This window comes from Natator depressus, chromosome 1, assembly GCF_965152275.1.
Source record: "Natator depressus isolate rNatDep1 chromosome 1, rNatDep2.hap1, whole genome shotgun sequence".
Lineage (NCBI taxonomy): Eukaryota > Metazoa > Chordata > Testudines > Cheloniidae > Natator > Natator depressus.
Window position 1 is genome coordinate 60,265,183 of NC_134234.1, and position 25,072 is coordinate 60,290,254.

A 25,072-nucleotide genomic window follows, 5' to 3' on the forward strand; every position below is an offset into this window, starting at 1 on the left:
AAGCCTCATGTTTTAGAGATTAAGCCAATCTCTTACTATTAGAGATTAGGATGAGATTTAATGTGGTAGTGGGGGGTGTGGGCAGATTCACACCTCTGCCTCCTGCTTAGTGCTTACACTTTTCTTTTGAAGCATCTGGTGCTGGCCACTGGAGATGGGATACTGGTCTAAATAGACCTCAGGTTTGATCTTGTGTGGCACTTTCTGTGTTTCTAAACAGCCCTCTGTTGGGGTATGCAGGTAAAGCCAAACACCTGTTGCATGGCCCTCAATTTGCATGTCTTAGCTGGCTGCCTAGTCACTGGAAAAGTTCTAGGTTTATCTGCGTATAAACATTCTGTACTAGACACTAACAGATGAGGGAAATAGTATGAGCTGGATTGAATTAAGGGCATTGGCAAATTTCTAGGTACCCTGCAAAAACTATTCACTTTTATAAAGTAAAACTGTATGATTTCCTTGTTGAATCTGAGTCAACTATAAAGGTGTCTACAGTTAATTCTAAGTAAACTTTTACTTGTGAAATCTTTTAAACCTGAATTGTGTAAGGACTCAAATTTTTCTGCTCAGTATGTGTGTGCAGATACTCTTAATGTCATATTGCAAATAAGTTACTGCAGAAACTCTTGTATAAAATTGCCAGAGAAAAATACTTGGAAATGGGCTCGTTGCTGAGCTATAACGAATAGGAATAATAAGGCTGTGTAACTAGGAACTTGTTCTAAACCATGTCCACTAGGTGGTGTAGTTCTGTGGTTTATTTCAGTGCTTTCGTTGCCATGTGGGCATCTTATTTTTAATTAATAGGTGCAACAAAATGACTACGTGCGTGGCTTCTGATACTCTTTTTATAAAATGAGGCTGCTCTGTTATAATACCCTGAAAAACTGTAGCTTTTGTGAAGCAGTAATTGGGCCTCCAGTAAAGTAACAATTTAGAACTGAAGTTGTGCTGTTGAGTCACAGTAAACAGTGCATTGTAATGAAAAGGGAGCACCAGAGGGAATCTGAGCTGTTAAGCAGTTTGGGATTGTGATATTAGAAAAACAATTTTCTTCTTTCTGAAAGTTACTGTGGTTATTCAGGAGGGATTTTTTTTAAGGTAATCATTTGGTGAGCTCATAAATAGATAACAGTGTGTTCATTTCTGTGCTAAGACTCTAAGGGCTCTTTTTAATTCCTCTTCTGTTGCTGGTTTTTTCAACTATGAATTGTTACTTTGCAGGATCAGAATATTTATTTTTTTATATTCGTTGCTCCATCTTCCAAGAATGTGTGTCCTACTAAAACCTATTAGTGAGTCTGCACCTACACCAAGGATGCAAACCCACCTGTAATGGGAAAACTGATACTTTTCTCTCTTCTTAGCCTGCCCAAACAGAACGTTTTTAATCTAGGAAATGTCACTTTAATTGTGGTGGTGACTATGGACTTTGAACTTGCTGTTCCATTGAAAGTCCTGAGGCTGTTTGGATAGTCTCCGGGCCTGGTAAGCACCTCCTCAGCCTCAGAAACCTAAAGTTAGGCAGATGTGGTGAGGTACTTTTTGGGGCCTCTGTGCTCACAGACAATGCAGGCAACCAGTAGAGGGCTCTGATGTCAACTTTATTGATAAAGCTAGTAAATCGCATTTGTGTATTTCCTTCCAGCATGTGGAAAAGTCTCTTGACTTGTTGTTTTGGCAATTGTATGCAGGGAGAGAGGCAGGGTAAGAAGAATTATTTACCATGAATATGTTTGCCTTCCTTACTATCTCAGAGTGCATTGTTCTCATCTTGCTTCCTTTATATGGTACTCCTGTGGGAATTCTGTGCCACTGCACATGTGCAGAATTCATATCCCCCTGGAGATTTCTTTGCTTCCCTGCAGAAAATACAGGGGAAACAAAGGGAGTTTTTGGGGAGGAGGCCAATGCACCTAGTTTGGGGGAGGAAGCGGGGGGGCGGGGCAGAGGAAATGGGGGAAGAAAGGGGGTGGGCTGGGGAGGGGACAGCGGGGAAGGGAATGGGGAGGGGAAGCAGGAGCCTGGCATGCGGCGTCCCCTTGCAGCAAGTGGGGCTCCCCTCTTAAGCAGGCCCATCAATCCCCCCTCCCCCGCCCCTTGAGCCTCACCCCCTTGTCCCTGGACCACATCTGGACCCCCACACCACTGAGCCCCATCCTCCCACACCCAGATCCCCCCGCTGAGCTTCAGCCACCCGCCCGCAGAGTCCCATTGCCCGTTCACCAAGAACCCCCCAATGAGCCCCTCTGCATCCAGATCCCCCCACACTGAGTCGCCTGCACCCAGCTTTCCCAACACGGAACCCTTTCACCCCACACCTGGATCTCCCCGTACTAAGCCCCTCTACACTTGGATCCTGCTGGGCTGAACCTGCCTGCCCACACCTTGTGCGCCTGACACAGAGGAGCAGGCCCCCGGGGTGTTTCTGGGTCAGGCCTGGCCCTTGTGCGGGGTCAGGTGCAGCCTCCCTGCTGCATCCCTGTCCCGGGGGCGAGGGCTGCAGGATGATCTCCCACCTCTGGGCAGCTAGTGGCTTGGGTTCCCCACTGCCATGCTGGAGCCTTCACATTTATTTATTGACAAATAAAATTTGCAGAATTTTAGAATGCTGTGCGCAGAATTTTTATTTGTTTGATTTTTCCCTCAAGAGTAATATGGGAAGTACTCCTTCATAATGAAACCTGTGCATTCCATTGGTCCATAAGGAATCAAACTATTCTTTCCCTATCCGTCTCTTCTGGGGAAAGATTATGAAGGTTATAGCAAGGCAACTCTGGAGTAATCTGAAATTCTTACATTTCCCTTTCAGTTGGTCTTCAGGCCTAGGTATAGTAGAATGTGCATTAGCTGACCATCTCCTTCTGATCTTGTTTGTTTTCACTTGCTCCACTTTTTCTCCCATCCAGTTTTGTCATGTTTCTAGCTGTTCAGGTTAGGGACTGTCTTCTACATTTCTTTGCGGTGCACACTTGGGTGCTCCATGAATGCTGACCAAAAGATTGTTTGTTTTGTCTGTGGTCTTTTAGCTGAAGTAAACTCTACTGCTAGAGTGGTCTTGTTTCCTCTGTTGGTGCAACCACACCAGGAAAAAGTGTTTTCTTATCCCGTGTTTGGTAACACATGACTAGTAAAGACGAGGCAGTTAGTATTTTTAATGTGCTAACAGGTTGAATTATAGGGAGTGTACGGCATGCCACAACTTGCTAACCTGCTAGCAGATGTTAGAATCATAGAAGATTAGGGTTGGAAGAGACCTCAGGAGATCATCTAGTCCAACCCCCTGCTCAAAGCAGGACCAACTGAATCATCCCAGCCAGGGCTTTGTCAAGCTGGGCCTTAAAAACCTCTAAGGAAGAAGATTCCAACACCTCCCTAGGTAACCCATTCCAGTGTGTCACCACCCTCCTAGTGAAATAGTGTTTCCTAATATCCGACCTAGACCACCTCCACTGCAACTTGAGATCATTGCTCAAGATGGCTAAAAAACAAAGATATTTTTTTTGACATTGATTTTATTTTAATTAAATACAGATTTATTTTTAAAAAAATCAAAGTATTTAAAATGGTCAAGGCCTAAACTAATCTATTAATTTTATTTAAATAATTAAAAAAATACCATTAAGCACTATGTGTTTGCTGTTAAAGTTTTAAAGAAAGCCAAAGCACTGAACATATGGAAATCACTGGCTAAACAGTACCCAGAGTTCGTTAAAGGGCTAAACCAGATTTTGACAGCAGAAGTCTCTTTTGCAGGTGCAGAGAGAATATTTCTTTAGTTTATTCAACTAGTTCAATTTAATTATTAGTTCTTTCAAAATTAAGAAAGTAATTGGGAGTTGAAAAAGCAGGGAAGCTTGTTTCCTTTTTCCAGTCTATGAATGAAAATGATGTGTGAGAGGCTGAGATCTGCTAGTTCTGAAATCTTGAAGGACCTGGTGACCAGAAACAATAGTTCAATTCACTAACTACAGTTATTTTGTTTAATAAATCAGTTAATTCTAAATGCAAAACATCTTTTCATTAACTTTTTTCTTATGAATCCAGCACATTTAAGGTAGTTTTATTTAACTAATGGAAAAACAATTTTAAAATGCTATTTTTGTGGGGGTTTTTTCTAATTGGATTTAAATTTACATTCACATACAGCTTGACACAAATTACAAGTAAAAAATTAATCTAGGAAGTAAGAAATGGATCATTCGCCATTTTCTACATAATGTAAAAGGTAAAAATTAAGAATCTGAACAAATGTCTATAAGCTACATAATTGCTTAAAAAATGTATGTATGTATGGTGTTTCCTCCTTATTAGTAAAAAGCACCAAATTTAGTGTAAAGGCTATATATAGTTGCAAATCAGTATGTTTTAATTCTTACCAACCAATGAGATTCAGCCCTTCTTTAGGAAAAGAGGTAAAATCAATTATTTAAATCAAGGCTTCCTGCCTGCAGATTTATATAATGATTAAAATCGGTGATTTCAATTGCTTTGATTTAAATCAATCTACCAAGACCAATTCTTTCCCAAGTGATAGACAGGGTATTTTAGGCGCTTAGATACTGGAGTTTGCTTTTTGTCCACTGGTTGGGCAGAGCCTGTACCTGACCTTTTAAAAGCCCTTCCTTGTTTTTTGAGTCTCTCTTTGACTGGTTGATTAGTTGGGGAGGAAAATGTCCTTGTCATACTACCCTTTGAAAAAGAGGCAAAAACTGTTCTGTTTTTTGTCTAAATTTTTGGACATATGCCCTGAGAAATGTTAAGTCATAGAATGATAGAATATCAGGGTTGGAAGGGACCTCAGGAGGTCATCTAGTCCAACCCCCTGCTCAAAGCAGGACCAATCCCCAACTAAATCATCCCAGCCAGGGCTTTGTCAAGCCTTACCTTAAAAACCTCAAAGGAAGGAGATTCCACCACCTCCCTAGGTAACCCATTCCAGTGCTTCACCACCCTTCTAGTGAAAAAGTTTTTCCTAATATCCAACCTAAACCTCTCCCACTGCAACTTGAGACCATTACTCCTTGTTCTGTCATCTGGTACCACTGAGGACAGTCTAGATCCATCCTCTTTGGAACCCCCTTTCAGGTAGTTGAAAGCCGATATCAAATCCCCCCTCATTCTTCTCTTCTGCAGTCTATAAATCAAAAACAAGTTCAGCCTGGGAAAAGAGAAGAGATGCCCCCATAGTGCAGATACTCTCTCTGTTTAGAGAAGTGTTTCTCGCCGCCCTCCCAACCACCTTTTTCTTGACCTGATAGGACTTATTTTTAGGCATTTACGCACATACAGGAAGCAGTCTTCCTTAACTTGAGCTTCTTTACAAGATTCTTTTTAGATGAAAAATCTGAAGAACTGACCCAAATTGCGGTGTTGTCAGAAGAGGTTTTTGAACAAATTGATAAATTAAACAGTAATAAGTCACCGGGACCTGAGTTTATTTACCCAAGAGTTCTGATGGAACTAAGATATGAAATGGCAGCACAACTAAGTGTGATATGTAACCTATCACTTAAATTAGCCTCTGTACCAGCTGACTGATGGATAGCTAAGGTAAGGCCAGGTTTTTGGGGGTTTTTTTTGTTTGTTTTGCTTAAAATGCTCCATAGGCAATCCTGGCAATTACAGGCCGGTAAGCCTACCTTCAGTATCAGGCAAATTGGGTGAAACTATAGGAAATAACACATTTATCAGACACACAGATGAACACAATATGTTGGTGAAGAGTCAACATGGCTTTTATAGTGGGAAATCATGCTCACCAATTCATTAGAATTTTTTTTGAGAGTGTCAATAAACTTGTGGACAAGGGGTGATCCAATGGATATAGCATACTTGGACTTTTTCTGAAAGTTTTTGACAAGGTTTCACACCAAAGGCTCGTAAGTAAAGTAAGGAGTCATGAGATAAGAGGGAAGGTCCTCTCGTGGATCATTAACTGGTTAAAAGATAGGAAACAAAGGGTAAGAATAAATGGTCAGTTTTCACAGTGAAGAGGGGTAAATAGCGGGGTCCCCCAAGGATCTGTACTGGGACCAGTTCTGTTCAACATATTGTAAATGATCTGGAAAAAGGGGTAAACAGTGAGGTGGCTAAGTTTGCAGACGGTACAAAATTATGCAAGATAGTTAAGTCCAAAGCTGATTGGAAGGAGTTAGAGGGATTTCACAAAACTGTGTGTCAGAGCAACAAAATGGCAGATGAAATTCAGTGTTGATTGGAAAACATAATCCCAACTATACATACAAAATGATGGGGTCTAAATTAGCTGTTACCACTCAAGAGAGATCTTGGAGACATTGTGGTTAGTTCTCTGAAAACATCTCCTCAATGTGCAGTAGCAGTCAAAAAAGCTAACAATGTTAGGAACCATCAGGAAAGGGATAGAAAATAAGACCGAAAATATCATAATGCCACTATATAAATCCATGGTATGCTCACACTTCGAATACTGAATGCAGTTCTGGTCTACTCATCTCAAAAAACAATATAGTAGAATTGGGAAAAATACAAAGAAGGGCAACAAAAATTATGAGGGGTATGGAACAGCTTTCATATGAGGAGAGATTGAAAAGAGTGGGACTGTTCAGCTGCTAAAACAGACCGGGGGAGGGGGGGGAATATAATAGAGGTCTATAAAATCATGAGTGGTGTGGAGAAAGTGAATAGGAAAGTGTTATTTATTCCATCACATAACACAAGAACCAGACATTACCCAGTGAAATGAATAGGCAGCAGGTTTAAAACCAACAAAAGGAACTTTTTCTTCACCCAATGCACAGTCAACCTGTGGAATTTGTTGCTGGGGATGCTGTAAAGGACAAAAGTATAACTGGGTTCAAAAAAGAATTAGGTAAATTCACAGATGATAGGTCTGTCAGTGGCTATTAGTCAAGATGGTCAGGGACACAACCCCATGCTTCTGCTAGAAGCTGTGACTGGATGATAGGGGATGGATTACTCAATAAATTGTCCTGTTCTGTTCACTCCCTCTGAAGCATCTGGCACCAGCCACTTTTGGAAGACATGATGTTGGGCTAGATGGACCATTGGTTTGACTCAGTATGGCCATTCTCATGTTCTTAAGATCTCTGCCAGAAAAACAAAAAGATTCATTTTTCTGTAGTGTGGGTACTTTGTGGACAAGCCTGGGCACTGAAGTTCTCAGAATTTGTACAGCATGTGCAAAAGTTTAAGCTTTCCCAGAAATGTGCCCCACCCCTGACCTGGAAGGACTGTCTCCATAAGTGTGTAGTTATCTATGCTTTTTCATTTCTTGATCTCTCTGCCAACAAAGAAGCTAATTGTGACTGTAGTTTTTGAAATGTGGGCACCTTCCCACTGGGGTCTGGATTAATGTTGCCTACTCTGCATATAGGCTACTGAATAGGCGCCATATTGTGACTTCTGGTGACTAGCAATCTAGGCTGCACTTGAACTGGTGACCTGAAGGTAACAGGTTTTAGAGTGGTAAGCCATGTTAGTCTGTTTTGAAGGTAACAGGCTTCATATCCTATTACCAATCAATACTTTTAAAGATTTTTTTTTTAAATCCTCTCTTCATAATAAATGGCATAGTGAATGTGTTTTGAATGGCTCATCAATCTAGCAATGGTATAACAAGGTCCAATGGCTGGAAGTTGAAGCTAGACAAATTCAGACTGACAATAAGGTGTACGTAAGTGAGGGTAATTAACGTTGGAACAAGTTACCAAAGGTTTTGGTGGATTCTCCATCACTGGAAACTTTTAAATCAAGATTCGATGCTTCTATAAAGAAATTTTCTAGTTCAAGGCGGGACTATTTGCGGGAGTTCTCTGGCCTGTGTTATAGAGGAAATTAGACTAGATGATCACAGTGGTCCCTTTTGGCCTTGGAATCTCTATGAAAACATGAATCTAAGCATGATTGGTGAAAACCTCCTAATACCAGAGTTCCTGTTCAAGGCAGGGTTTTCAGAAACCACTTCTGCTTTTTCCATCCTTGTCCTTCAGCTTGTCTTGCATCAGTGTGACTTTTTAGCACTTAACTTTTGCTGATATATAATAAAAGAAAGCTGAGTGTGACAAGACTAAATATTTAGGTCTGAAGACTGTTTGTTTGTTTTTGATAATATATATATGTATAGCTGTTCTAGGCTTCTCACTCTTCCATCTTAATAGACTTTATAAAATGTTAATGACCTGAATTACTCTCCTAAAGAACAGAATAGAATTAGATGATTATGTATAGCCTTTTGCTGTCTCAAAGTGCTTTACAGAGCAATGACAGCTAGATACTGAAAGTGTCATGGCTGAATATGCATCTAGAGACTGTTTTGGTGATACAGTTTTGTGGGTTTTTTATCTCAAAACCCAGTGTCAGTGAGACTGATAAGCAGAAACTCAGTCTCATCCTCCCTGTGAAAATCTTGCTAAATATATATTGTGCCTTTTAAGACAGTTAAAACTTAGATTGCACAAAGCACTTAAAATAAAAAATTGTAGGGCAGAATCCTATTCTGTCATAGAGAGTGTGTGTGTGTGTGTGTGTGTGTGTGTGTGTGTGTGTGTAAAAAGCTCTGCACTTCAAGGTCCATCTGCACCCACATATATAGGGGTAGAGGTATATGTATTTTTCTTAACCAATCCCTGCTTCAGGAGGAAACAATTTGATTTTAATATTTCATTTTTTGTTTGTGCAACTAAATCTTTCCTGTGCTGTTCATAATACAAATGTGGGTTAGACCAGGGGTGTGTAAAACATTTTTAAAACAAACATATATTTAATTGCTCTAGAAACTTTCCTACGTTGGCCAACATTGAAAAGAAGAAAGCATTACTGAAAGAAAAAGAGGAGAGAGGAGAAGTGCTGACAACTACACAGTTTGGGTAAGCTTTCTCTGACGATTTTGTTCACTCTAGTAGTTGGTCCAAAAATACTATCTTTGATTCTTTTTACCTTTTGTGCAAATACTTGTAACTTTCACTGTACATGTATATAAACTGAGTGCACTTGTATCCTTCATTTAACCCACCAACATGTTACCAATTTAATACGTTGTTCACAGTATTCCACAGTGGACTGTAGTGAGTCTGATCCAGTTGAAACAATATGTTTACAACTTTTGATGTGTTTGCAGAGTTCCACTCTCTGGCTTGTTTAAGAAAACCAAGTTGCAGAATAGCCATTAGGCTAAAGTAATAGACGCCGAGTCTTTGAAAGAAAAGTTACATTGTGTGACTTTGCCTCCTACCTGAATCTGACTGGTCTAATGCACTCTCCCCCTGCTTCCCTTGCAAGAGAGAGAGGGGAAAAAAACAAAAAAAGTGACTTGGTTTATGATTATAGATTGTATTTCTCTCTCCTCCTCTTCCCTCCCCCCTCGCCTTCATTTTTTCAAATGGTGGGGTCAGAGTAATAATAACAAACTTAAGAAGGAATGATCTATCTGAGTTTCTAAGCTGTCTAATTATCACTGTAAACTGCTTTGGTAGCAGTTTTGGTTTTATGTCTTGGTCAAAAGACAGCACCTCCAGCATCACAGCCTCCCTTGACCTGTGAAACATTGGTTAAGTATTGCTATTTATGTTAGAGGAGTGCCTAGACACTCCAACTCAGTTCATGGCCCTATTCTGCTAGGCACTGTACAAACATGCAGTAAGAGACAGTTCCTGCCCCAATGAGTTTACAGTCTAAATAAAAGCAAAATGTGGGAGAAAAAGTTCTCCATACCTTGTCCCACCCCCATGGCGGGTGTGTGTGTGTGTGTGTTTCTCCATTTCTCTGTCTCGCTTTCTTTGTCGTCTTCCCTCCCCTCCCCCCATGTTTGTGTCCGGCATAGCTTCGTCTTCCTTCTGTCATGTCTCAGTTCACTGTGCCAATAGCCAAATGAGACTTACTAGCCCCAAATAAAGCACTTGTAGATAGGTGTTCTAGTAAACTGCATTTGGCTACTAATATGCTGAAACTGGCGGATTAAAGTATTGAAGCAGGGCAGAGCAATGTAAGATGGGAGAGCTGAAAAATGTTGTATTGAAGGATAAATATTCCTCTAATCTCTTGGCTGCTATAGGACACAGGGTTTTTAAAATTTGTGTTGGGGGGGGAGGGGGTTACCTTGATTAGTTTCATTTACTTTGTGTGGTGTTATTTGTGTAAGAATTTTACATTTTCTTTCCTCTAGCAAAATGAAGGGAATGTGGAAAGCTCCACAAGGTGAAGAGACTTCTGGGTGGCAAGGAAGACAGAAGAAGAAGCAGAAGCGTCAGTTCTGGAAGAAGTTTAGGAAAGGTGATGGAGATGATGCATCTCTGCTGAAAGCTCAAAATGCAGCTAGTGGACCAGAAAATCATACATTTGTTAAGGAACCTGAAAAACAATCTGTTTCCGATGCACAGACCTGTATGAAGGATGTGGATCCACTTGGCATTCTGGCAAATAGTGATGCTGGTAAGATGAGGGAAGGAGGTTGGAGAAATATTTTACTTTAGGGGGAATTAATGTTACGTAGGTAACAGCTTTTTAGGAGAGCTGGCGACTTGAAAAGAACTTGTCTTTTCAAAGAATTTACACTTGGTTTGGAAGATGCCATTGATAAGTGCTCTGTCATACTTGACAACTCTTCTGTCTGCCACTTAAAACATTATTAGGACTTTCTTGCACTACAGCCAAAGCAATTCAAAGGTTAGTAGGTCATAGATTTGTTGCTGCCAGCTTCACTGAAGAGCCTTGTACCCAGGTTTTCATTAGAACTTCCTTTTGAATGGAAATTCCTGCTAAGAACATAAAATGTCGATAGAAGAATCCTGAAACTTTGTACTCCTGGTCAGTGATTTGGAAACCCTGGCAAGGAGAGGTTTGTGTACAGTATTACGTGTTCTACAATAAATAGATTCAAGGGGTAGTGTTAACTTAAATTTGGTCCAGAATTAACTGTTGTAAAAACAAACTTTGATTTAAAAACAAAGGAATAGAAAGGTTTCCACACAAAAATATTGCTTTTAAAAAAAATGAAAGTCCCTTTATGTTTGAAACCAAATTGTGCTGTTCCGAGAATCTAAAAGTGAAACTGACTTCATTGTCTTAAGGTGAGTGAAATGTAAAAAGTAAAACAAAAATAGTGACAAACTTTTTTTTTTTTGTAAATTTTCATGTTTAATAATGTAATGTGGGGTTAATGCATAGGCAATACAATTTTTACAAAATCCTGATTTCAGGTAGTGTTTCTTTAATTCCTGTAATTGAACCAGGCTTCCACAAAAAGTTTCAACAGAGACCTTTTTAATAATGTTACCAATAGGGTTTTGCATTCTTTTCCCCAAAAATTTCCATGTAGGTTTCATGCAAAAGAACTGACTTGTATTGGCCTTCTGGTTAAATGCCCACATTTGAGTATATCTGTGGTGCCTCCAAAGGAAATGGTGTGTCATGGTACATGTAGCTTTGCATCCTATTAAATTTATCTGTGATTTGAATTGTTTACTTGGGGATGCTTTTAGTAGATTTTTCCCTTTTGCCCACTAGCAGCTATTCATAAGTTGTTGGTCCATTTATCCTGTATCTTAGGTCCTTGGCATTCTGTGTTATCGTGAACAATTTGGATTATAAACTCTTTATTCACTAAAGCACCATGCATACAGATGGTGCTAAATACATATTTTTAAGTATTCAAATTCTCCGAGATTTCATTGCCATAGTCTTATAAGCTTGATTTGAATGTCCCTTAGAATGATTTCACAATCTCAAAATTTCTTCCCCTTGGAAATTCTAATTTTAAATGTAAATAACTCTTCCGCCTGTAAAAGATTAATCTCTGCACATATTTATCACCCAGCTACATCCAGGAAATCTTAAACAAGTTTCTCCCTCTCTATTTTCAATTAAAAGCAAAGCCTGTAATTAAATTCACTATATGAAGATGGAGCCAAAAGCCCAAGTCTTTGTTCAGAGAAATCAAACTGTTTTTTCCGCTACAGTCTTCGTCGGGGCTATAAATCGGTGTTTAGACAACTCCTGCCCCTGAATGTTAATGGAAAGAAAGTAGCATGCATTTTATCAAGCAATGGTGTTGAATAACCTTGTCCAGTATCAGACGCATATTCTCCAGGAGAAGATCTAGTGACAAAGCTGGCTGTCAACATCCAGGAGCATTGAAAGGTCTTGGTACTCTCTTTGCAGAGTCAGACAAGGATGGAGCAACTGCAGAGGATGCAAAGTTGGGAGTGACTGTCATTCCGAAGCAGGTAACCTCTGCCCTGAGTTCACTGGTGGCCAACTATGGCAGCACATCCGAGAGCGAGCCAGAGGGTGAGTTGGGGCCTAACAAGCTTTTTTCGCCCTCTCTCTTGTGAACAGCGAAAGCATTCAAAGTTTACCAGAAAAGACATTTTTGTCTCTGTATAAAGATCAGTCTGAGAAGGAAGGTGGCATACAGTGCGGGCACCTTGTCCTCTCCTGCCTTTCTGTCCCCCTCCTGCCATCTCTCTTCCCGTAGTCTTGTCCTCATTTATGAACATGTAAATTTGCAGTTTTTTATATTCAGAGACTTACATTCTTAGATCTAACCAAAGACACAAACACAACAATAACTGGCTCTACTTCCAGGGTATTCATGAGCAGGAAAACATCCTGGTTCCTGGCACCTCTGGTTGCTGGTGGAGTAATTGAGAGCAGCCTTGGATCTGCCACTGTAGCATGTTAGGCAGTGAGGGAATACGTGTGTTAAAGGTCGAATGTTTTGTATCTTGAGGGGCAAGGTTTTCTGCTGTTTTGCTTGCAGCGCTGTCTGCTTTCAGTGTACTTCATACGAACACAGACACAAATGGAGGATGAAAAAGGTAACATGGGATGAATGGAAGGATGGGAAAACCCAGCAGGCTACTCTAAGAGCAACTGTTACTCCCTGGGGGAGAGACCACTCATTATTTATATGCAGTAGCAGCCACATTGTACCATTTGTATACCAAGGATTCACCGAGTGAGAACATTAGAATTGCCTAGAAGATCAGACCTCTGATTTATCTAGTTCATAGCCTGTCTATTAATGATCATTCTTTTTTTTAATACTACATTCCAGAGTTTCCTCAAAGGGTGGCAGGTTCACAGTCTTGTTTTTCTTGTTTTGTTTCCCTCCTCTCCCCCCCATGTTACGTGTCCTGTCCTACCACCTTATTCTGAGATAAAGGTGGAGATAAATTCTCTTTTTGGATAGGATGTAGAACTTTGGAGAAATGTATGTGAGGGGAAAAAACAGCCTTAAAATCCTTACCCTAAAATTGTGTTTGGTGAAGAGGGCCAGGAAGGTGCTGTCACTCACTCTCTGAGCTAATATCCAAGCTTCTAGTACTTTCCACATAAGGGTGCTACCACTAGAGATTCTTGTAGTGCTTGGAGATTGAGTGCACGTTCTGATTTAAGGCAGAGCTCATTCCTTCCATGGTCCCCATTACAGTAATACCTGAGCACTTCATAATCTTTAACGTAGTTTTCCTCATCTCACCCTGGCGAGGGAGTAAGTGCTGTTACCACCCATTTTACATACTGGGAACTGAGACGTAGAGACTGAGTGACTTGCCCAAGGTCATAGAGGGAGTCTGTGGCAGAGCAGGGAACTGAATTTGGATCTTGCAAGTCACAGGGTAGCACCTAACCATGGCGCCATCCTTATTGTCCATGTATTTCACTGCAAACTGGGTTATAAAATGGAAGCAGTGTGCTCTAATGTATAGAGCATGGGACTGATTGCAAGACAGAGACCTGAGTTTTGATCCAGACTCTCTCTGCTGGCTCTCTGATATTGGGCAAGTCACTTAACTTCTGTGTGCTTGTTTTCTCTTATGGGAATGGTGATAAGATTCCCTCCTCTGTAGAACTCTATGATCATTAAAACAGGGCATGCTAGTACCAGTAGTAGTAAATAGGTGAGCTGTCGGTATTGAGATCTGTGATCGTTATTGAGACCTTTAGGACTTTGAGAGCTCACAGTTTTGTTCTTTCTTTTTTTAGAAGTTCCTGCCAAGATTGTAGCAAAAGCTCTTAAGGAAAATCAGACTATCCTCCGAAATATCCCTCAGGCTTCAAATATCCCTCAAAGTCCAAATAGTATAAACCGCAAGGAACGTGCAGAATTTACAAGTTTAACACTGGCGAGCTCAAATACAAACACAGGGCACTGCAGAGGTTCTGACAGACGGAGGAAGAAGTCGCTCCCTGTACTGCCCAAACGTCGTCCAACACTGCTGGAAATGGTAAAGGACCTCTGTCTCTTAAATAATGGCTGCCTGCCACACAAGGGTCTTACTTTAACTATACATGAGTCATATTACAGTATAAATCTGTCTATATTAGCAGCAGCTCTTTTAAGGTAGTGGCTGGATGAACATGCAGTTCAGCAAAAATGTTGCACAAATATGTAAACAGATTACTGCATGGTACTGTTCAGATTGTAGCTTGCTTTGGTGAGCCAGAATTGAAAACTTAATCACATAGTTAGGAAGCTACATTGAGGGCAAAAAAGATATTTTCTTTTTGCTCTAAACAAGATGCACATTATGAATCCTGTTTGCTTTTATGTGGTCCAGTCGTTATTCTGATCCCATTCTTCTCCCCTCCCTCTACCCCTCTTGAAGTGAGGCCCTACACTGAGTGACGTGGTGATCACCAGGCTTCTGGGTGACACAGGCTGGATGGTGGCCTTGTGCCCCATCAACACACATCTCTAATCAGCTAGAATGGTTGTCAGGGAACATCAGGCATCCTATCCAACCCTCTTCTCTCCTTCTTCCCCATTTGGACATTAGGAAAACCTTCCTAACTGTTAGGGTGGTTAAGCACTGGAATAAATTGCCTAGGAAGGTTGTGGAATCTCCATCAATGGAGATTTTTAAGAGCAGGTTAGACAAACACCTGTCAGGGATGGTCTAGATAATACCTAGTCCTGCTGTGAGTGCAGGGAACTGGACTAGATGACCTCTCGAGGTCCCTTCCAGTCCTATGATTCTATGGTTCCCTCCTGCATACACAGACCTCTTCTATGTAGAAATATAATTTTCAGTGATTCGCAAACAGTGATTCAGTGATATATCACTGGTGTTCTGAAGATTTAGGTGAAGCCTCCTTGACCAAAGCAGTCAGTCTTCATGTTATGACTTTTCTTTCTAGCTGAGGACGAGTCAGGGGTATGCAGAGGCTATTCTGATCAGCTAAACTTCAGCAATAAAATAAATAAATCTTTCATCCAGCACAGTTGCTCTTTACATTTCTCTGGCAGATTCAGCTGTGATCAAACTGTCATTTCATAGGTTTCAGAGTAGCAGCCGTGTTAGTCTGTATTTGCAAAAAGAAAAGGAGTACTTGTGGCACCTTAAAGACTAACCAATTTATTTGAGCATAAGCTTTCGTGAGCTACAGCTCACTTCATCGGATGCAGTCATATGCATCCGATGAAGTGAGCTGTAGCTCACGAAAGCTTATGCTCAAATAAATTGGTTAGTCTCTAAGGTGCCACAAGTACTCCTTTTCTTTTTGTGTCATTTCATAGAGTTTAAGACCAGGCGGGACCATTCAATCATCTAGTCTGTCCTCACGGGTATTACAGGTACTAAATCGTTGTGTGCCAGAGGCAGAGAAAAATAGGAGAGACTGAGGTGCCACTAATACCCAAGGCCTCTCTGCAATGGTAGGGAATTGATTAGGTGAGATAGCATCATTGCCCCATGCTGCAGAGAAAGGTTGGAAAAAAAACAACCCTGGTTCCTTTCAAGCAATACTGAAATTGGAGGTGTGGCAATGCTGAGGATGGAACCAATCTATAAAGCGCCTTGGGGATCAGAACAGCAAGAACTGTGCCTAAAAAAGGACTGGCTACTAATGTCAAGTTCTGTAGCCAGAGAGAAGGAATAAACTGCATAGATATAATATGTGGGCTGAGGATCTTAGCTGGATGGAACAGATGTTTAATTGTAAAGCATATTTATTTTTGTCTTCTCACTTTCATATTGTCCTAACATTACTTGTTCATACATTAATCACTGTGGTTGTAGCAAGAAAAATGTAGATTGGAGTGGGTGTTTGTGATGGGAGGTATCCAGAAGAGGATTGCCACTGTAGGAAGTGGTCTGTGGCGTGAAAATTCTGAGAAACCAAGTCAGAAAGTCTCTAGAAAACCTGTCCACCCCCTCCCTCCCAAGGGATTTGCTTATTGAAAGAATGTGCTGTGTGTGAAATGATGTGGTTTTTTAAAAGCAGATCTTGTAGTGGTGCTGCAGAGCTTTCTGCTGGCATTCAATAAATCGGCTTCAGTACTCCGAGGATGTTTATCATAGTCCCACATATGAGAATGTATGTTTAGATACATCTATAGCATACAGACTGACTGAGAATAACAAAAGCCATACGTTATATTTCTTCCAATATCTGTCAATATATACAGCAGGATAAAAAGGTGTTGTGCATCTAGTTGCTCATATGGTTTAAATATAATGTGACAGATGGCTAGTTAACAAACTTTATTAAAGGATGATTGTGTGTCCCATCTGCTTCTTCCTGCCACCACTCGGGAATTCTGCAGTTACCCCAACTACAGCAACAAGAATGTTATTACATTGTCCTCACCCTGTGTGCGTGTAATGATTACAATCAGCTCCACTAGCTGAACTGCCTTCAATCATACCAAAAATTTTATGTATAGGTAAATATCAAAAAGTGTAACTAGTTCATTTTATGGACTAACTGCCTGCAAGTCTTTTAAAAAGCTATCCTGGATAGCAAACACCCTTTTAACCGGCTAAATAGACATCTTTGTTGGAAATAAATTTATAGCACAAAATTGCTTCCCATCAAATCTTATATGCCAAGTTCAGCTGAGTGCAACTTTTTACAGTAGTTCTCTTGTAAATGATCAGATAGTCACAGATTTAACCCCCTGCTTTATACTCACATCTTACTCAGCAGTCCATTTACTCCTAGCGTTCACAACCCCAAAAATGTCCTACAGTCTTCCAACTGTTGTATAAATACTTGTTTAACTTTCTCTAAGCATCAGTAGGACTTCAAAGAAAATAATGCCTTCAGCAGTCTAGTGAAGAAATGTTGTTAATTTTTTCATGGGGGAAAAAAAAATACATGGCATTTGGATGTATTAACTCATTTTTCTGCCAGGTAGGTAAACTGGGAATGACAGCTTATTCAAAAGGATTTTGTCAAATTCAACCAGCTCTAATGCAGTGATAAAACTCTAGCCCTGTGATTCAGCAAAGTGCTAAAGCATGTGAGTTATCCAATTTGAAGTCAGTGGGGAAAAAAGGTGCCTTACTGAATCAGGGTCATAAGGTTTGCATACTGATTAAAACTTCCAAAACACTGTATCACTGTTACAAGCCTTGCAGTATCTCTGGAAAGCAATCCCATTTTACAGATAAGTCTCTGACTTTGCCAATGCCCCACAGTAAATCAGCGGTAACTCTGAAATTGGCTCCAAGTCCTGAATTCAACGTAACAGGATAGTTCCTCCTGCCTCTTTGCTTCCAGGTCTTGCTTGCAAACCTTTTATATACATTTGCAAACACATCTAAATTAACTAACTGTGCCACCATACCTGTTTAGTTTGCATCTGTTACTGACTCGGGAGACAGAACCCTGCGTCACTTTCTCTTTTTCATTCCAGTTATTAGCCCAGGACATAAGACACGAAAGGAATGTGATTCTGCAGTGTGTTCGATACGTCACCCGAAATGACATGTTTGGACTTCACTTAAAGACAGAACCAGTCGCTGAACTTGACAGTGGACAGGCTTCTAGAGCTGCAGCGGAGTTTTTGACTGACAGACCTGATGGATCTAATGTTTCTTATAGCTCTGACTGTCAATTAGCAGAAGGAGAACAAGATGCATTATTTATAGCTCAAAGTGAAAAAGCAGCTATCGGTCAGGCATCACAGATGATTCACTATATAGATGAGGAGACATGGGAAACCCCAGCAAGTCGATGTGAAGAAAACTGACGTTTGTTACGGTATGCCTGTGTCATGGAGGGTGGACCAAAGGCTCAACTTTTGTACTTCACTGAAATATTTTTTGAAAGACAGTAGAATAGAAAAAAAAAAAATCCTATCTTTTGTATTTTAAGAACCATTAAAACCACTTTTCTGAACACTCTGCCAGAAGTGACCCTTTCCTTGTGGAAACTGCATCCATTTCAGGTGGCTCTTTGCCTTCTACTTGAAAAGCTCAGTAGTGGAGCATAGTTACAACTTTCTTCAGTAGCAATCTTTGTTTGCCCCCTGGGTTTGACTTGAGGACTCTTCATTACAGAATATGCCAGTGTTTTAAAACCATAATCCGAGCAAAATATGCTGTTGATAATGGTGCTCTCGAACATGCTCAGACAACCAGTTGTCACCGGAGGCCCTGAATGTTTTGAAATAAATTTTTAATACATCTCTCAGCTGTTGTTGGTTTAAAATATAAAATTTACAAAACAGTTGGTTTGGCTCTAAAACTTTCACACTGAAATCTACCACTAGTACAATAAATCGGTTGAGCAGAGAGAATGGAAGCACAGTTAAGGTGGTGGCAGCTTTAGATGGGAAGTTAAGTAGAGAGTAAAAAATTGCTTGAAATCATTCTTTAAGTGACAAACCAATAGCTACTGCTACCTTTTATGCATCCTTTAATAACTGCCTGTAACTTTAGACATAGCTTCACCTCAAGCCTTAACTGCTGTAGCTGGTCATCCTTATTGCTTGTAGGAATGAGTGCTATATTTTACTCTGTATTTAAATTATAATTTTGGAGTAAAGGAAGCTTCCTAGGATGAGTTTCTCTTTATCTCCCCTAGTTAACATAAAATTAAGACTATTATCTGGCATTCTATAACCTGTTGTTTTCTGATTCATTTTTAAAATGCCAGTGACACATCCCGTGGATTTCCTTGGAATTGTGTTATTAATGTCACTCATACAAAATGTTCATTCCTCTCTGTGGTGCCTGAAGTTATAAATCTCATACAAGCTTTTATGAGCTTTAAAGTTGCATTAGTTGAGGATTTAAAAATAAGTTTGCCACTTTTTGGTTAAATTGTGTGTACATTTGTCAGGTGCCTTCTTGTGAAGTTTCAGCTGTCAGTTTGTCTCGCTCCTACTGGAAATATGATATGACAGTGACTTAGTCCATTCATCTGCTTAAAAATAGTTCCCCACATTCTGTATTTTAGCCACAATTCTTACATATTGTAGGCTCAGTTTCTAAATTAAATTGCCTTCTCAGGAAATGCATTGATCTTTCTTTGCTTTACTCATTCTGGTACAAGTGCACCCCTCCATCTAACCTGCAGAATGCTAAGGACTGTAGGTTTTTTTTGTATTATCCAATAGCTGTATGTATTAAGTTCTCTTGTTCAGTTTTTAAAACACTTGTCAGTTTTGTGGAAATAAATCTTGTTCATGGAGTACAGGAGGCTGGGAATAGCTGAAAAATTCCATCTTTACTGCTCTACTATATATAGCTACACTGTATACTATGTTTGTAACATACTGTGTACATTTATGGAATTATATAAATATTGGCACCCATGTAAGAGGGTGGTGAGTCCTAGGAATGTGTATATGTAATAGATTATTAAATACAGCAATCATAAACTTGTTATATTTGTACTTGCAAGCCAGATGACTCATCCTTCCCATGGTGGTCCCACATACCATCACTTCATTTTATTACCTTGAGTGTGGCTCTTACACAGTTTACTGCAGTGAAAAACAGCGAAAATTTAGCTAAGGAGATTGGAACTTTTACAGAATTTGGTTTCTGGATACACTTGTATTCAGACTGGGTATGTGTGTGGGGAGGGGTGTCAAATCAGCAGTTGCATTGTTATACCAATAAAATAAAAACCAGCAGGATCTTATTGTGAATACAGAAAGAATCATAGTAAGCAGTTAGTTATAGCTATAACATTCCATTCAATCTCATATTTATTCACACACACAAGTTCTGCAAGGTTATCATCATAGTTACCAGCCTTAGAGTTGCTCTTGCCAAGCCACTGGTCAGGTGGCCTGGACACGAGGAGGGAGCAGGGCCTTGTCAGATGCACATCTGACGCTCCTGGAAGTTGGTTTGCAGAATCAGACCCCAAAGTTCTCACTTTCTAGAGTCCATTTTTATAGGAATTTCTTCCTGTGCAAGTCTATGGGAATTGCTTCATCATGCTGTTGCTGAATCAATCAGCAGATGGCACATTCCTGACGGCTCTGTGTTCTTCGGTTCTCCCATCCTTGAGGCTGTTGGGTGGATTCCAGTCTGCCCTCTGGGGGTTCCTCTGGTTGTTTCCACTTGACCCCTCCTTCGGCCAATGGACACTGGATTCTTAGGCTGGCACCTTCCTGATCATTCAGTTATTATCCACATCAAGCATCCATCCACATACATCTTCTATCTCTGTTTTAATCACAATTGTTAACAAAGCGAGATAAATACAACAAAAGGGCAGGAAGTCTCTGTGTGCTGTTTCTGTTACAGAGTATTGCTTTGAGTCTCTCTCTGTGTGAGTAGTTGTTGTTGCAAAGTACTGCTTTGAGAATGGACTCTGTCTTAGGATGTATTAACACAATTAGCAGCTTGCACGTTTCACACAGAGAGGGAGAGAAACAGTAAAAACAAGAGACCAAAAACCAAGAGACCTCTTAATTAGTAATACCCTGGCATTTAAACTCATTTGTGATTTTAATACAGAACTTCTTTAATATGATCCAACAGCATCAGTGTAGTAAACAAAAAATGAGCAAGTTAGGATTACTACAGAATTGCACTTTTGCAACTAGTAACTAATCCACCGCCCCTTAAGGTCTTGCTCTTGTTCCTGTTGAAGCTTGTGGCAAATCTCCCTTTGCAGAGGGAGGTCCTGTGTGAGGAAGGCTCTGCTATGAATTGCTTGTGCCTCTGTTCCCTGACTGAAGATCATTAAAATTCTACAAAAAGTAGATGTAGCCCCATTAGAAGTCCTTCTCTTCCTCCCACCCTGCCGTTGTGTGGTTAGGTACCTTTCTGGGAAAAACATTTAACATAGAAGGACTACCTGTCTTAAATCAATAATACATTTTGCTTTTGTGGTGTTTGTACTGCATATATTTAAAACTGCCCTTTGTGCTCCAGGAATGAACTGCTTCTGCTTAATCTAAGGGGAGATGGGTAGGTTGCATTAAACCAGGAATAGCAGCCGTGGTCCGTATACAGAAAACCCCGCTTTTTCACTTTGGTTCCTTTTGTAGGTCAATAGGGAGTTTCACCTGATATTCCAGAATTAGCTTTCCTAATACCTTTTATCTAGCCTTCACATTGGAATGTTAATGCTGTAATTTCCTGTCTTGCTTATGTCAAGCAGCTGCAGTTTTGTTTCTGCAGCTTTGCCTTTTCTTTTTGTATCCGAGTATGATAATGGATTTTTTCCTCCCACTTGCATGAAGATGCCTGTCTGTGGCTGTGTAAGAAATAACCAGTTGCATTTTGAATGTGCAGTGGTTGATTTCTTTATTATGCTATGCATGGCCTTTAATTGTTTCATTATTGATTTTTGGTTGGATTATGGCATTATGGTTTGAAAAATGGTACTTTCAGCCTTTGTGACTTGCACTGGATAAAAGTACTCAACATTTTACTGCCCCCTCCCCCTTCCAGCTTTGGTAACTTAGCTACAGAAGATGTGTCTGAATTAAATTCATTACCCTCCTTTTAAAATTCCATGTTTCACTTATTAATCCAGAAAAACTGAAGTCTGTTTTTACAGCTGTCTAAACCTTAGTCAAGTTTGTGAATGGTGATGTGACTTAACAGACAACTCTGTTTTGTTTGAACAATGCTTCTCATTTATGGGATAGCTTCTGTCTGTGAAGGGAATAAAGAAATGAACTTTGTGGCCTTGTATTACTGAACTGTAAGCATCTCCTTGTGATTTTGTGTTTACGTGAAGGTTCTTGCAGCTGGTCTGTACTTGTGTTGTAGCAGTTCTAAAATTGCAGACTTCAGAATTAAAAAATAGGATAAAAAAACAGGACAGAACCCTGCACTCGGCCAACGGGGATGGACCAATCGTGGGCCCAGGATAGGGTGACTAAATGTCCCGATTTTATAGGGATAGTCCCGATTTTTGGGTCTTTTTCTTATATAGGCTCCAATTACCCCCCCACCCCCATCCCAATTTTTCACACTTGCTGTCTGGTCACCCTAGCCCAGGAGGCCATACCCCCTTTCCCCTGCTGCGCACGCTTCAGGTGGAAGAACAAAATAAAAAGAAGCAGCCCAGCTCAGTTGGGGCTGGCTGCGGAGGAGGAAGGACGTGTACTGTAGACTCCTCCAGAGATGTTGAGGATGCTCGAAGCAGCAGAGCCTGTGGACCCAGACTACAGTGCAGATGACTCGCTGACGGCAGAAACTGACAGGGACGCCAGGCCACCACCAGCTGAGGAGATGCCTGGGATGCCATTTGTGGTAGGAAGTGAACCAGGGGAGGTAGTAGAAGCCGATGCCTAAACCCTTAGTGAGGGAGTCCCCAGCTTCCTAGGACCCTGGGTTGGAACCTGGTGGAGCTGGAGGGGCTGGATTCCCCTACCACAGGCCAGTAGGCATGGCTGCTGTTTGCTCTTGGTCCCAGCCCTGGAAGCTCAGGGACCATAGACTGTTTGTTTACGCGGCCCTTCCAGGGAACCGGAGCCCACCTGGCTGCAACTCCCTGAATTAGCAAGGAATCCTGACAACTGAGTGACGGGGTGTACTAAACCCACACTTGGCCAATGAGGGTGGCCTGGCGTGGCCCATGGAGACCCCCTCACAAACCAAAATACTATGGCACAATTCAGAGAATTGGAGCTAAAAACAGGGATCCGCTGACCCTACCTAGAAAGATATATATCAAGACCTTCTCATCACCCCCACGTTGCCTATCCACAGCAATGCTCACCTCTATTCATCATTTAAACCCCATTATCCACAAGCAGTCCATTGAACTTACAGTTATAAAGTCTTTTATGGACAAAAATGCAGGTCTTGTAACCTCACTAATATTTTTTTAGAACTAGTGTAGAATATGTTGGTGATTCATCCTGTTACACATGTAGAAGTCCAGCCTTCATTGGGTTTTACACACACAACTGATACCAGTATCTAAGTGGGCTACATTGGCTACCATCGGCTGAAGTATGTCTGCCATTTATTTTTAAAGATGGATATTGGTTAAGGTAGAAGAATGTTTTGTAGTTCTCTGCAAGTTCCAGTTCCTCTTGGAGCATTTTAAATGGCATGAGGGAAGGATGGAGAATGTCCTAGGACTTCATCAGTACCCAAGCAAAGCTGAGGCCAGGTGCGGAAGCTGATCTTGGAGAGCCGAAGAGAGGAGAACACTAAAGAAAAGATTATAGTAAGAAGCTAAATGTTTAAAATTCCATATCTACATGTGTTTGAAAGAGAAGGCAGTGGGATCCAAACTCTGAGTCAAAGAGCCGGGTTCATTACCAGCTCTTTGACTTTGTATCACCTTGGGCTATTGATTTAACCTTGCTGCCGCAGTTTCCCTATCTGTGTAAACCAAGGGGAATGCTTAACTACCCTTGTAATTTTGAGAGAGATGGATGAAAAGTACTTAGGTATTCAGCATTGTTCCTTGGAAGGGCACTGGGGCTAGTGAAGCAGAGTGGTATCAGTCTTCAATATTCCTGTATTGATACAATCTAGAAACATTTAATAACTTGTAAATATTCCCCTCACTTCCCTGCTTTCTTTGCTTGGGTGATTTGCCCCTTCCCATCTGCTGTTCCTGTGACTGTCCCTAAATAGATTCTTCAGGCAGAGCCTCCTGTCTGTAACTGATAAGATGTGGTGGTTCTTGGCAGAATACAATTTTTCCATCTCTTCTCTATTGTACATGCTATATAGACTTTTACCGGGTCTGTCTGTATAGGTTCCTGTCATTTAAAACACATACCAGCACAGTAAAACAAAACTAACATCCAGGAGAATGTGACACGCTGAAAGATCTAAGATGTTCCAAAGCACAGTACTAGGTTTTTAAAAAAAAAGTTTTACACTATAGATTTCATCAGGAAAAACTGTTCCTGTTGAGACTGATTAATTTGTAAGGGTCTAAACTTAGGGCTCCTCACTGACAAGGGAGACCAAAGACTCAAAAGAAAAGCAATGTAAGATCACAGGAAAGAAAAAAAAAATAAAACAAGTCGAATGTGCAACTAACAATTAGCCCCATTAGCCATAGTGTCTCTTGGAACTGTGCTCCCACTCCATAAGATTAAGTGTCTGACTCTCTTTGAAAATGCATATATAGTTATTTATATGTGCATTTTGGGATTCTGCATGCAAGTTGAGTATTTATATAGGCAAACTGTCAGTTCTGAATTTAACGGGCCCCTTGTGGCATAGTTGTTACTATGCATGCAAACCTAGTTTGCAGTTGCATGTGCTCCTTAACCAATGTGGACTAATGTTTAGGTTAAAAGGGGGATGTGTGTGTGGGGGGGGGGGGGGGAGGTAGGGTTTCCTCTCAGGTAGTGGGAATATTACTTGTGTCATAAAAAGAACTCACAGAAATAGCTCTCTCTACATTGATAATGGGACTGTTATCTTTCTGTACTCATAAAAGAATATGCACTTTGCATGTATCAGGCTCTTGAAACCTCTTTCAAGTGTGCCCCACTGGTCTATCTGAATTAGGTAAATTAAGATCCTGGTTTTGAACAGGATCATAATGTATTTAGCTAGCAATGTCAGCATTTACTTGTCTGTACTAATCTACTTATTGTGACTGGAGGACAACGCTTTGCTCTATGCATGCATTAGGTATATATTTAACTCTGTTTCCTACACCAATTTTATGTGGGGAAATGAGCTCTCCCATTAAAAAGACTTGCAGAATGAACTCTGATTTGGTAGCATGAGTGGTCAAAAGACCAAATGAAATGGGGAAGGTTTAGATTGTGAAAGGGAGGATGCCAGCACATTGTCCAAGGCAATTCTGTAGTTAAGGTTATTTCCTAATGTTGAGTTACAAATATGACATGTGCTCAGGACCACATTTAGGAGCCTTTTTGGTC

General features: G+C 40.6%; 1 protein-coding gene across 1 annotated transcript in view; it reads left to right on the forward strand.

The window, feature by feature from the left end:
• NUFIP1 (nuclear FMR1 interacting protein 1) overlaps positions 1 to 21,889 on the forward strand; it is a 31,463-nt gene extending 9,574 nt beyond the window's left edge. Inside the window, exons 6-10 of the mRNA XM_074961215.1 lie at positions 8,778 to 8,870; positions 10,166 to 10,431; positions 12,160 to 12,288; positions 13,987 to 14,228; positions 17,645 to 21,889. Of these exons, the coding sequence (XP_074817316.1) occupies positions 8,778 to 8,870; positions 10,166 to 10,431; positions 12,160 to 12,288; positions 13,987 to 14,228; positions 17,645 to 17,980 (1,066 nt within the window). The 3' untranslated portion in view covers positions 17,981 to 21,889. The remainder of the gene's footprint in view (positions 1 to 8,777; positions 8,871 to 10,165; positions 10,432 to 12,159; positions 12,289 to 13,986; positions 14,229 to 17,644) is intronic.
• Positions 21,890 to 25,072: the final 3,183 nt, after the last annotated feature.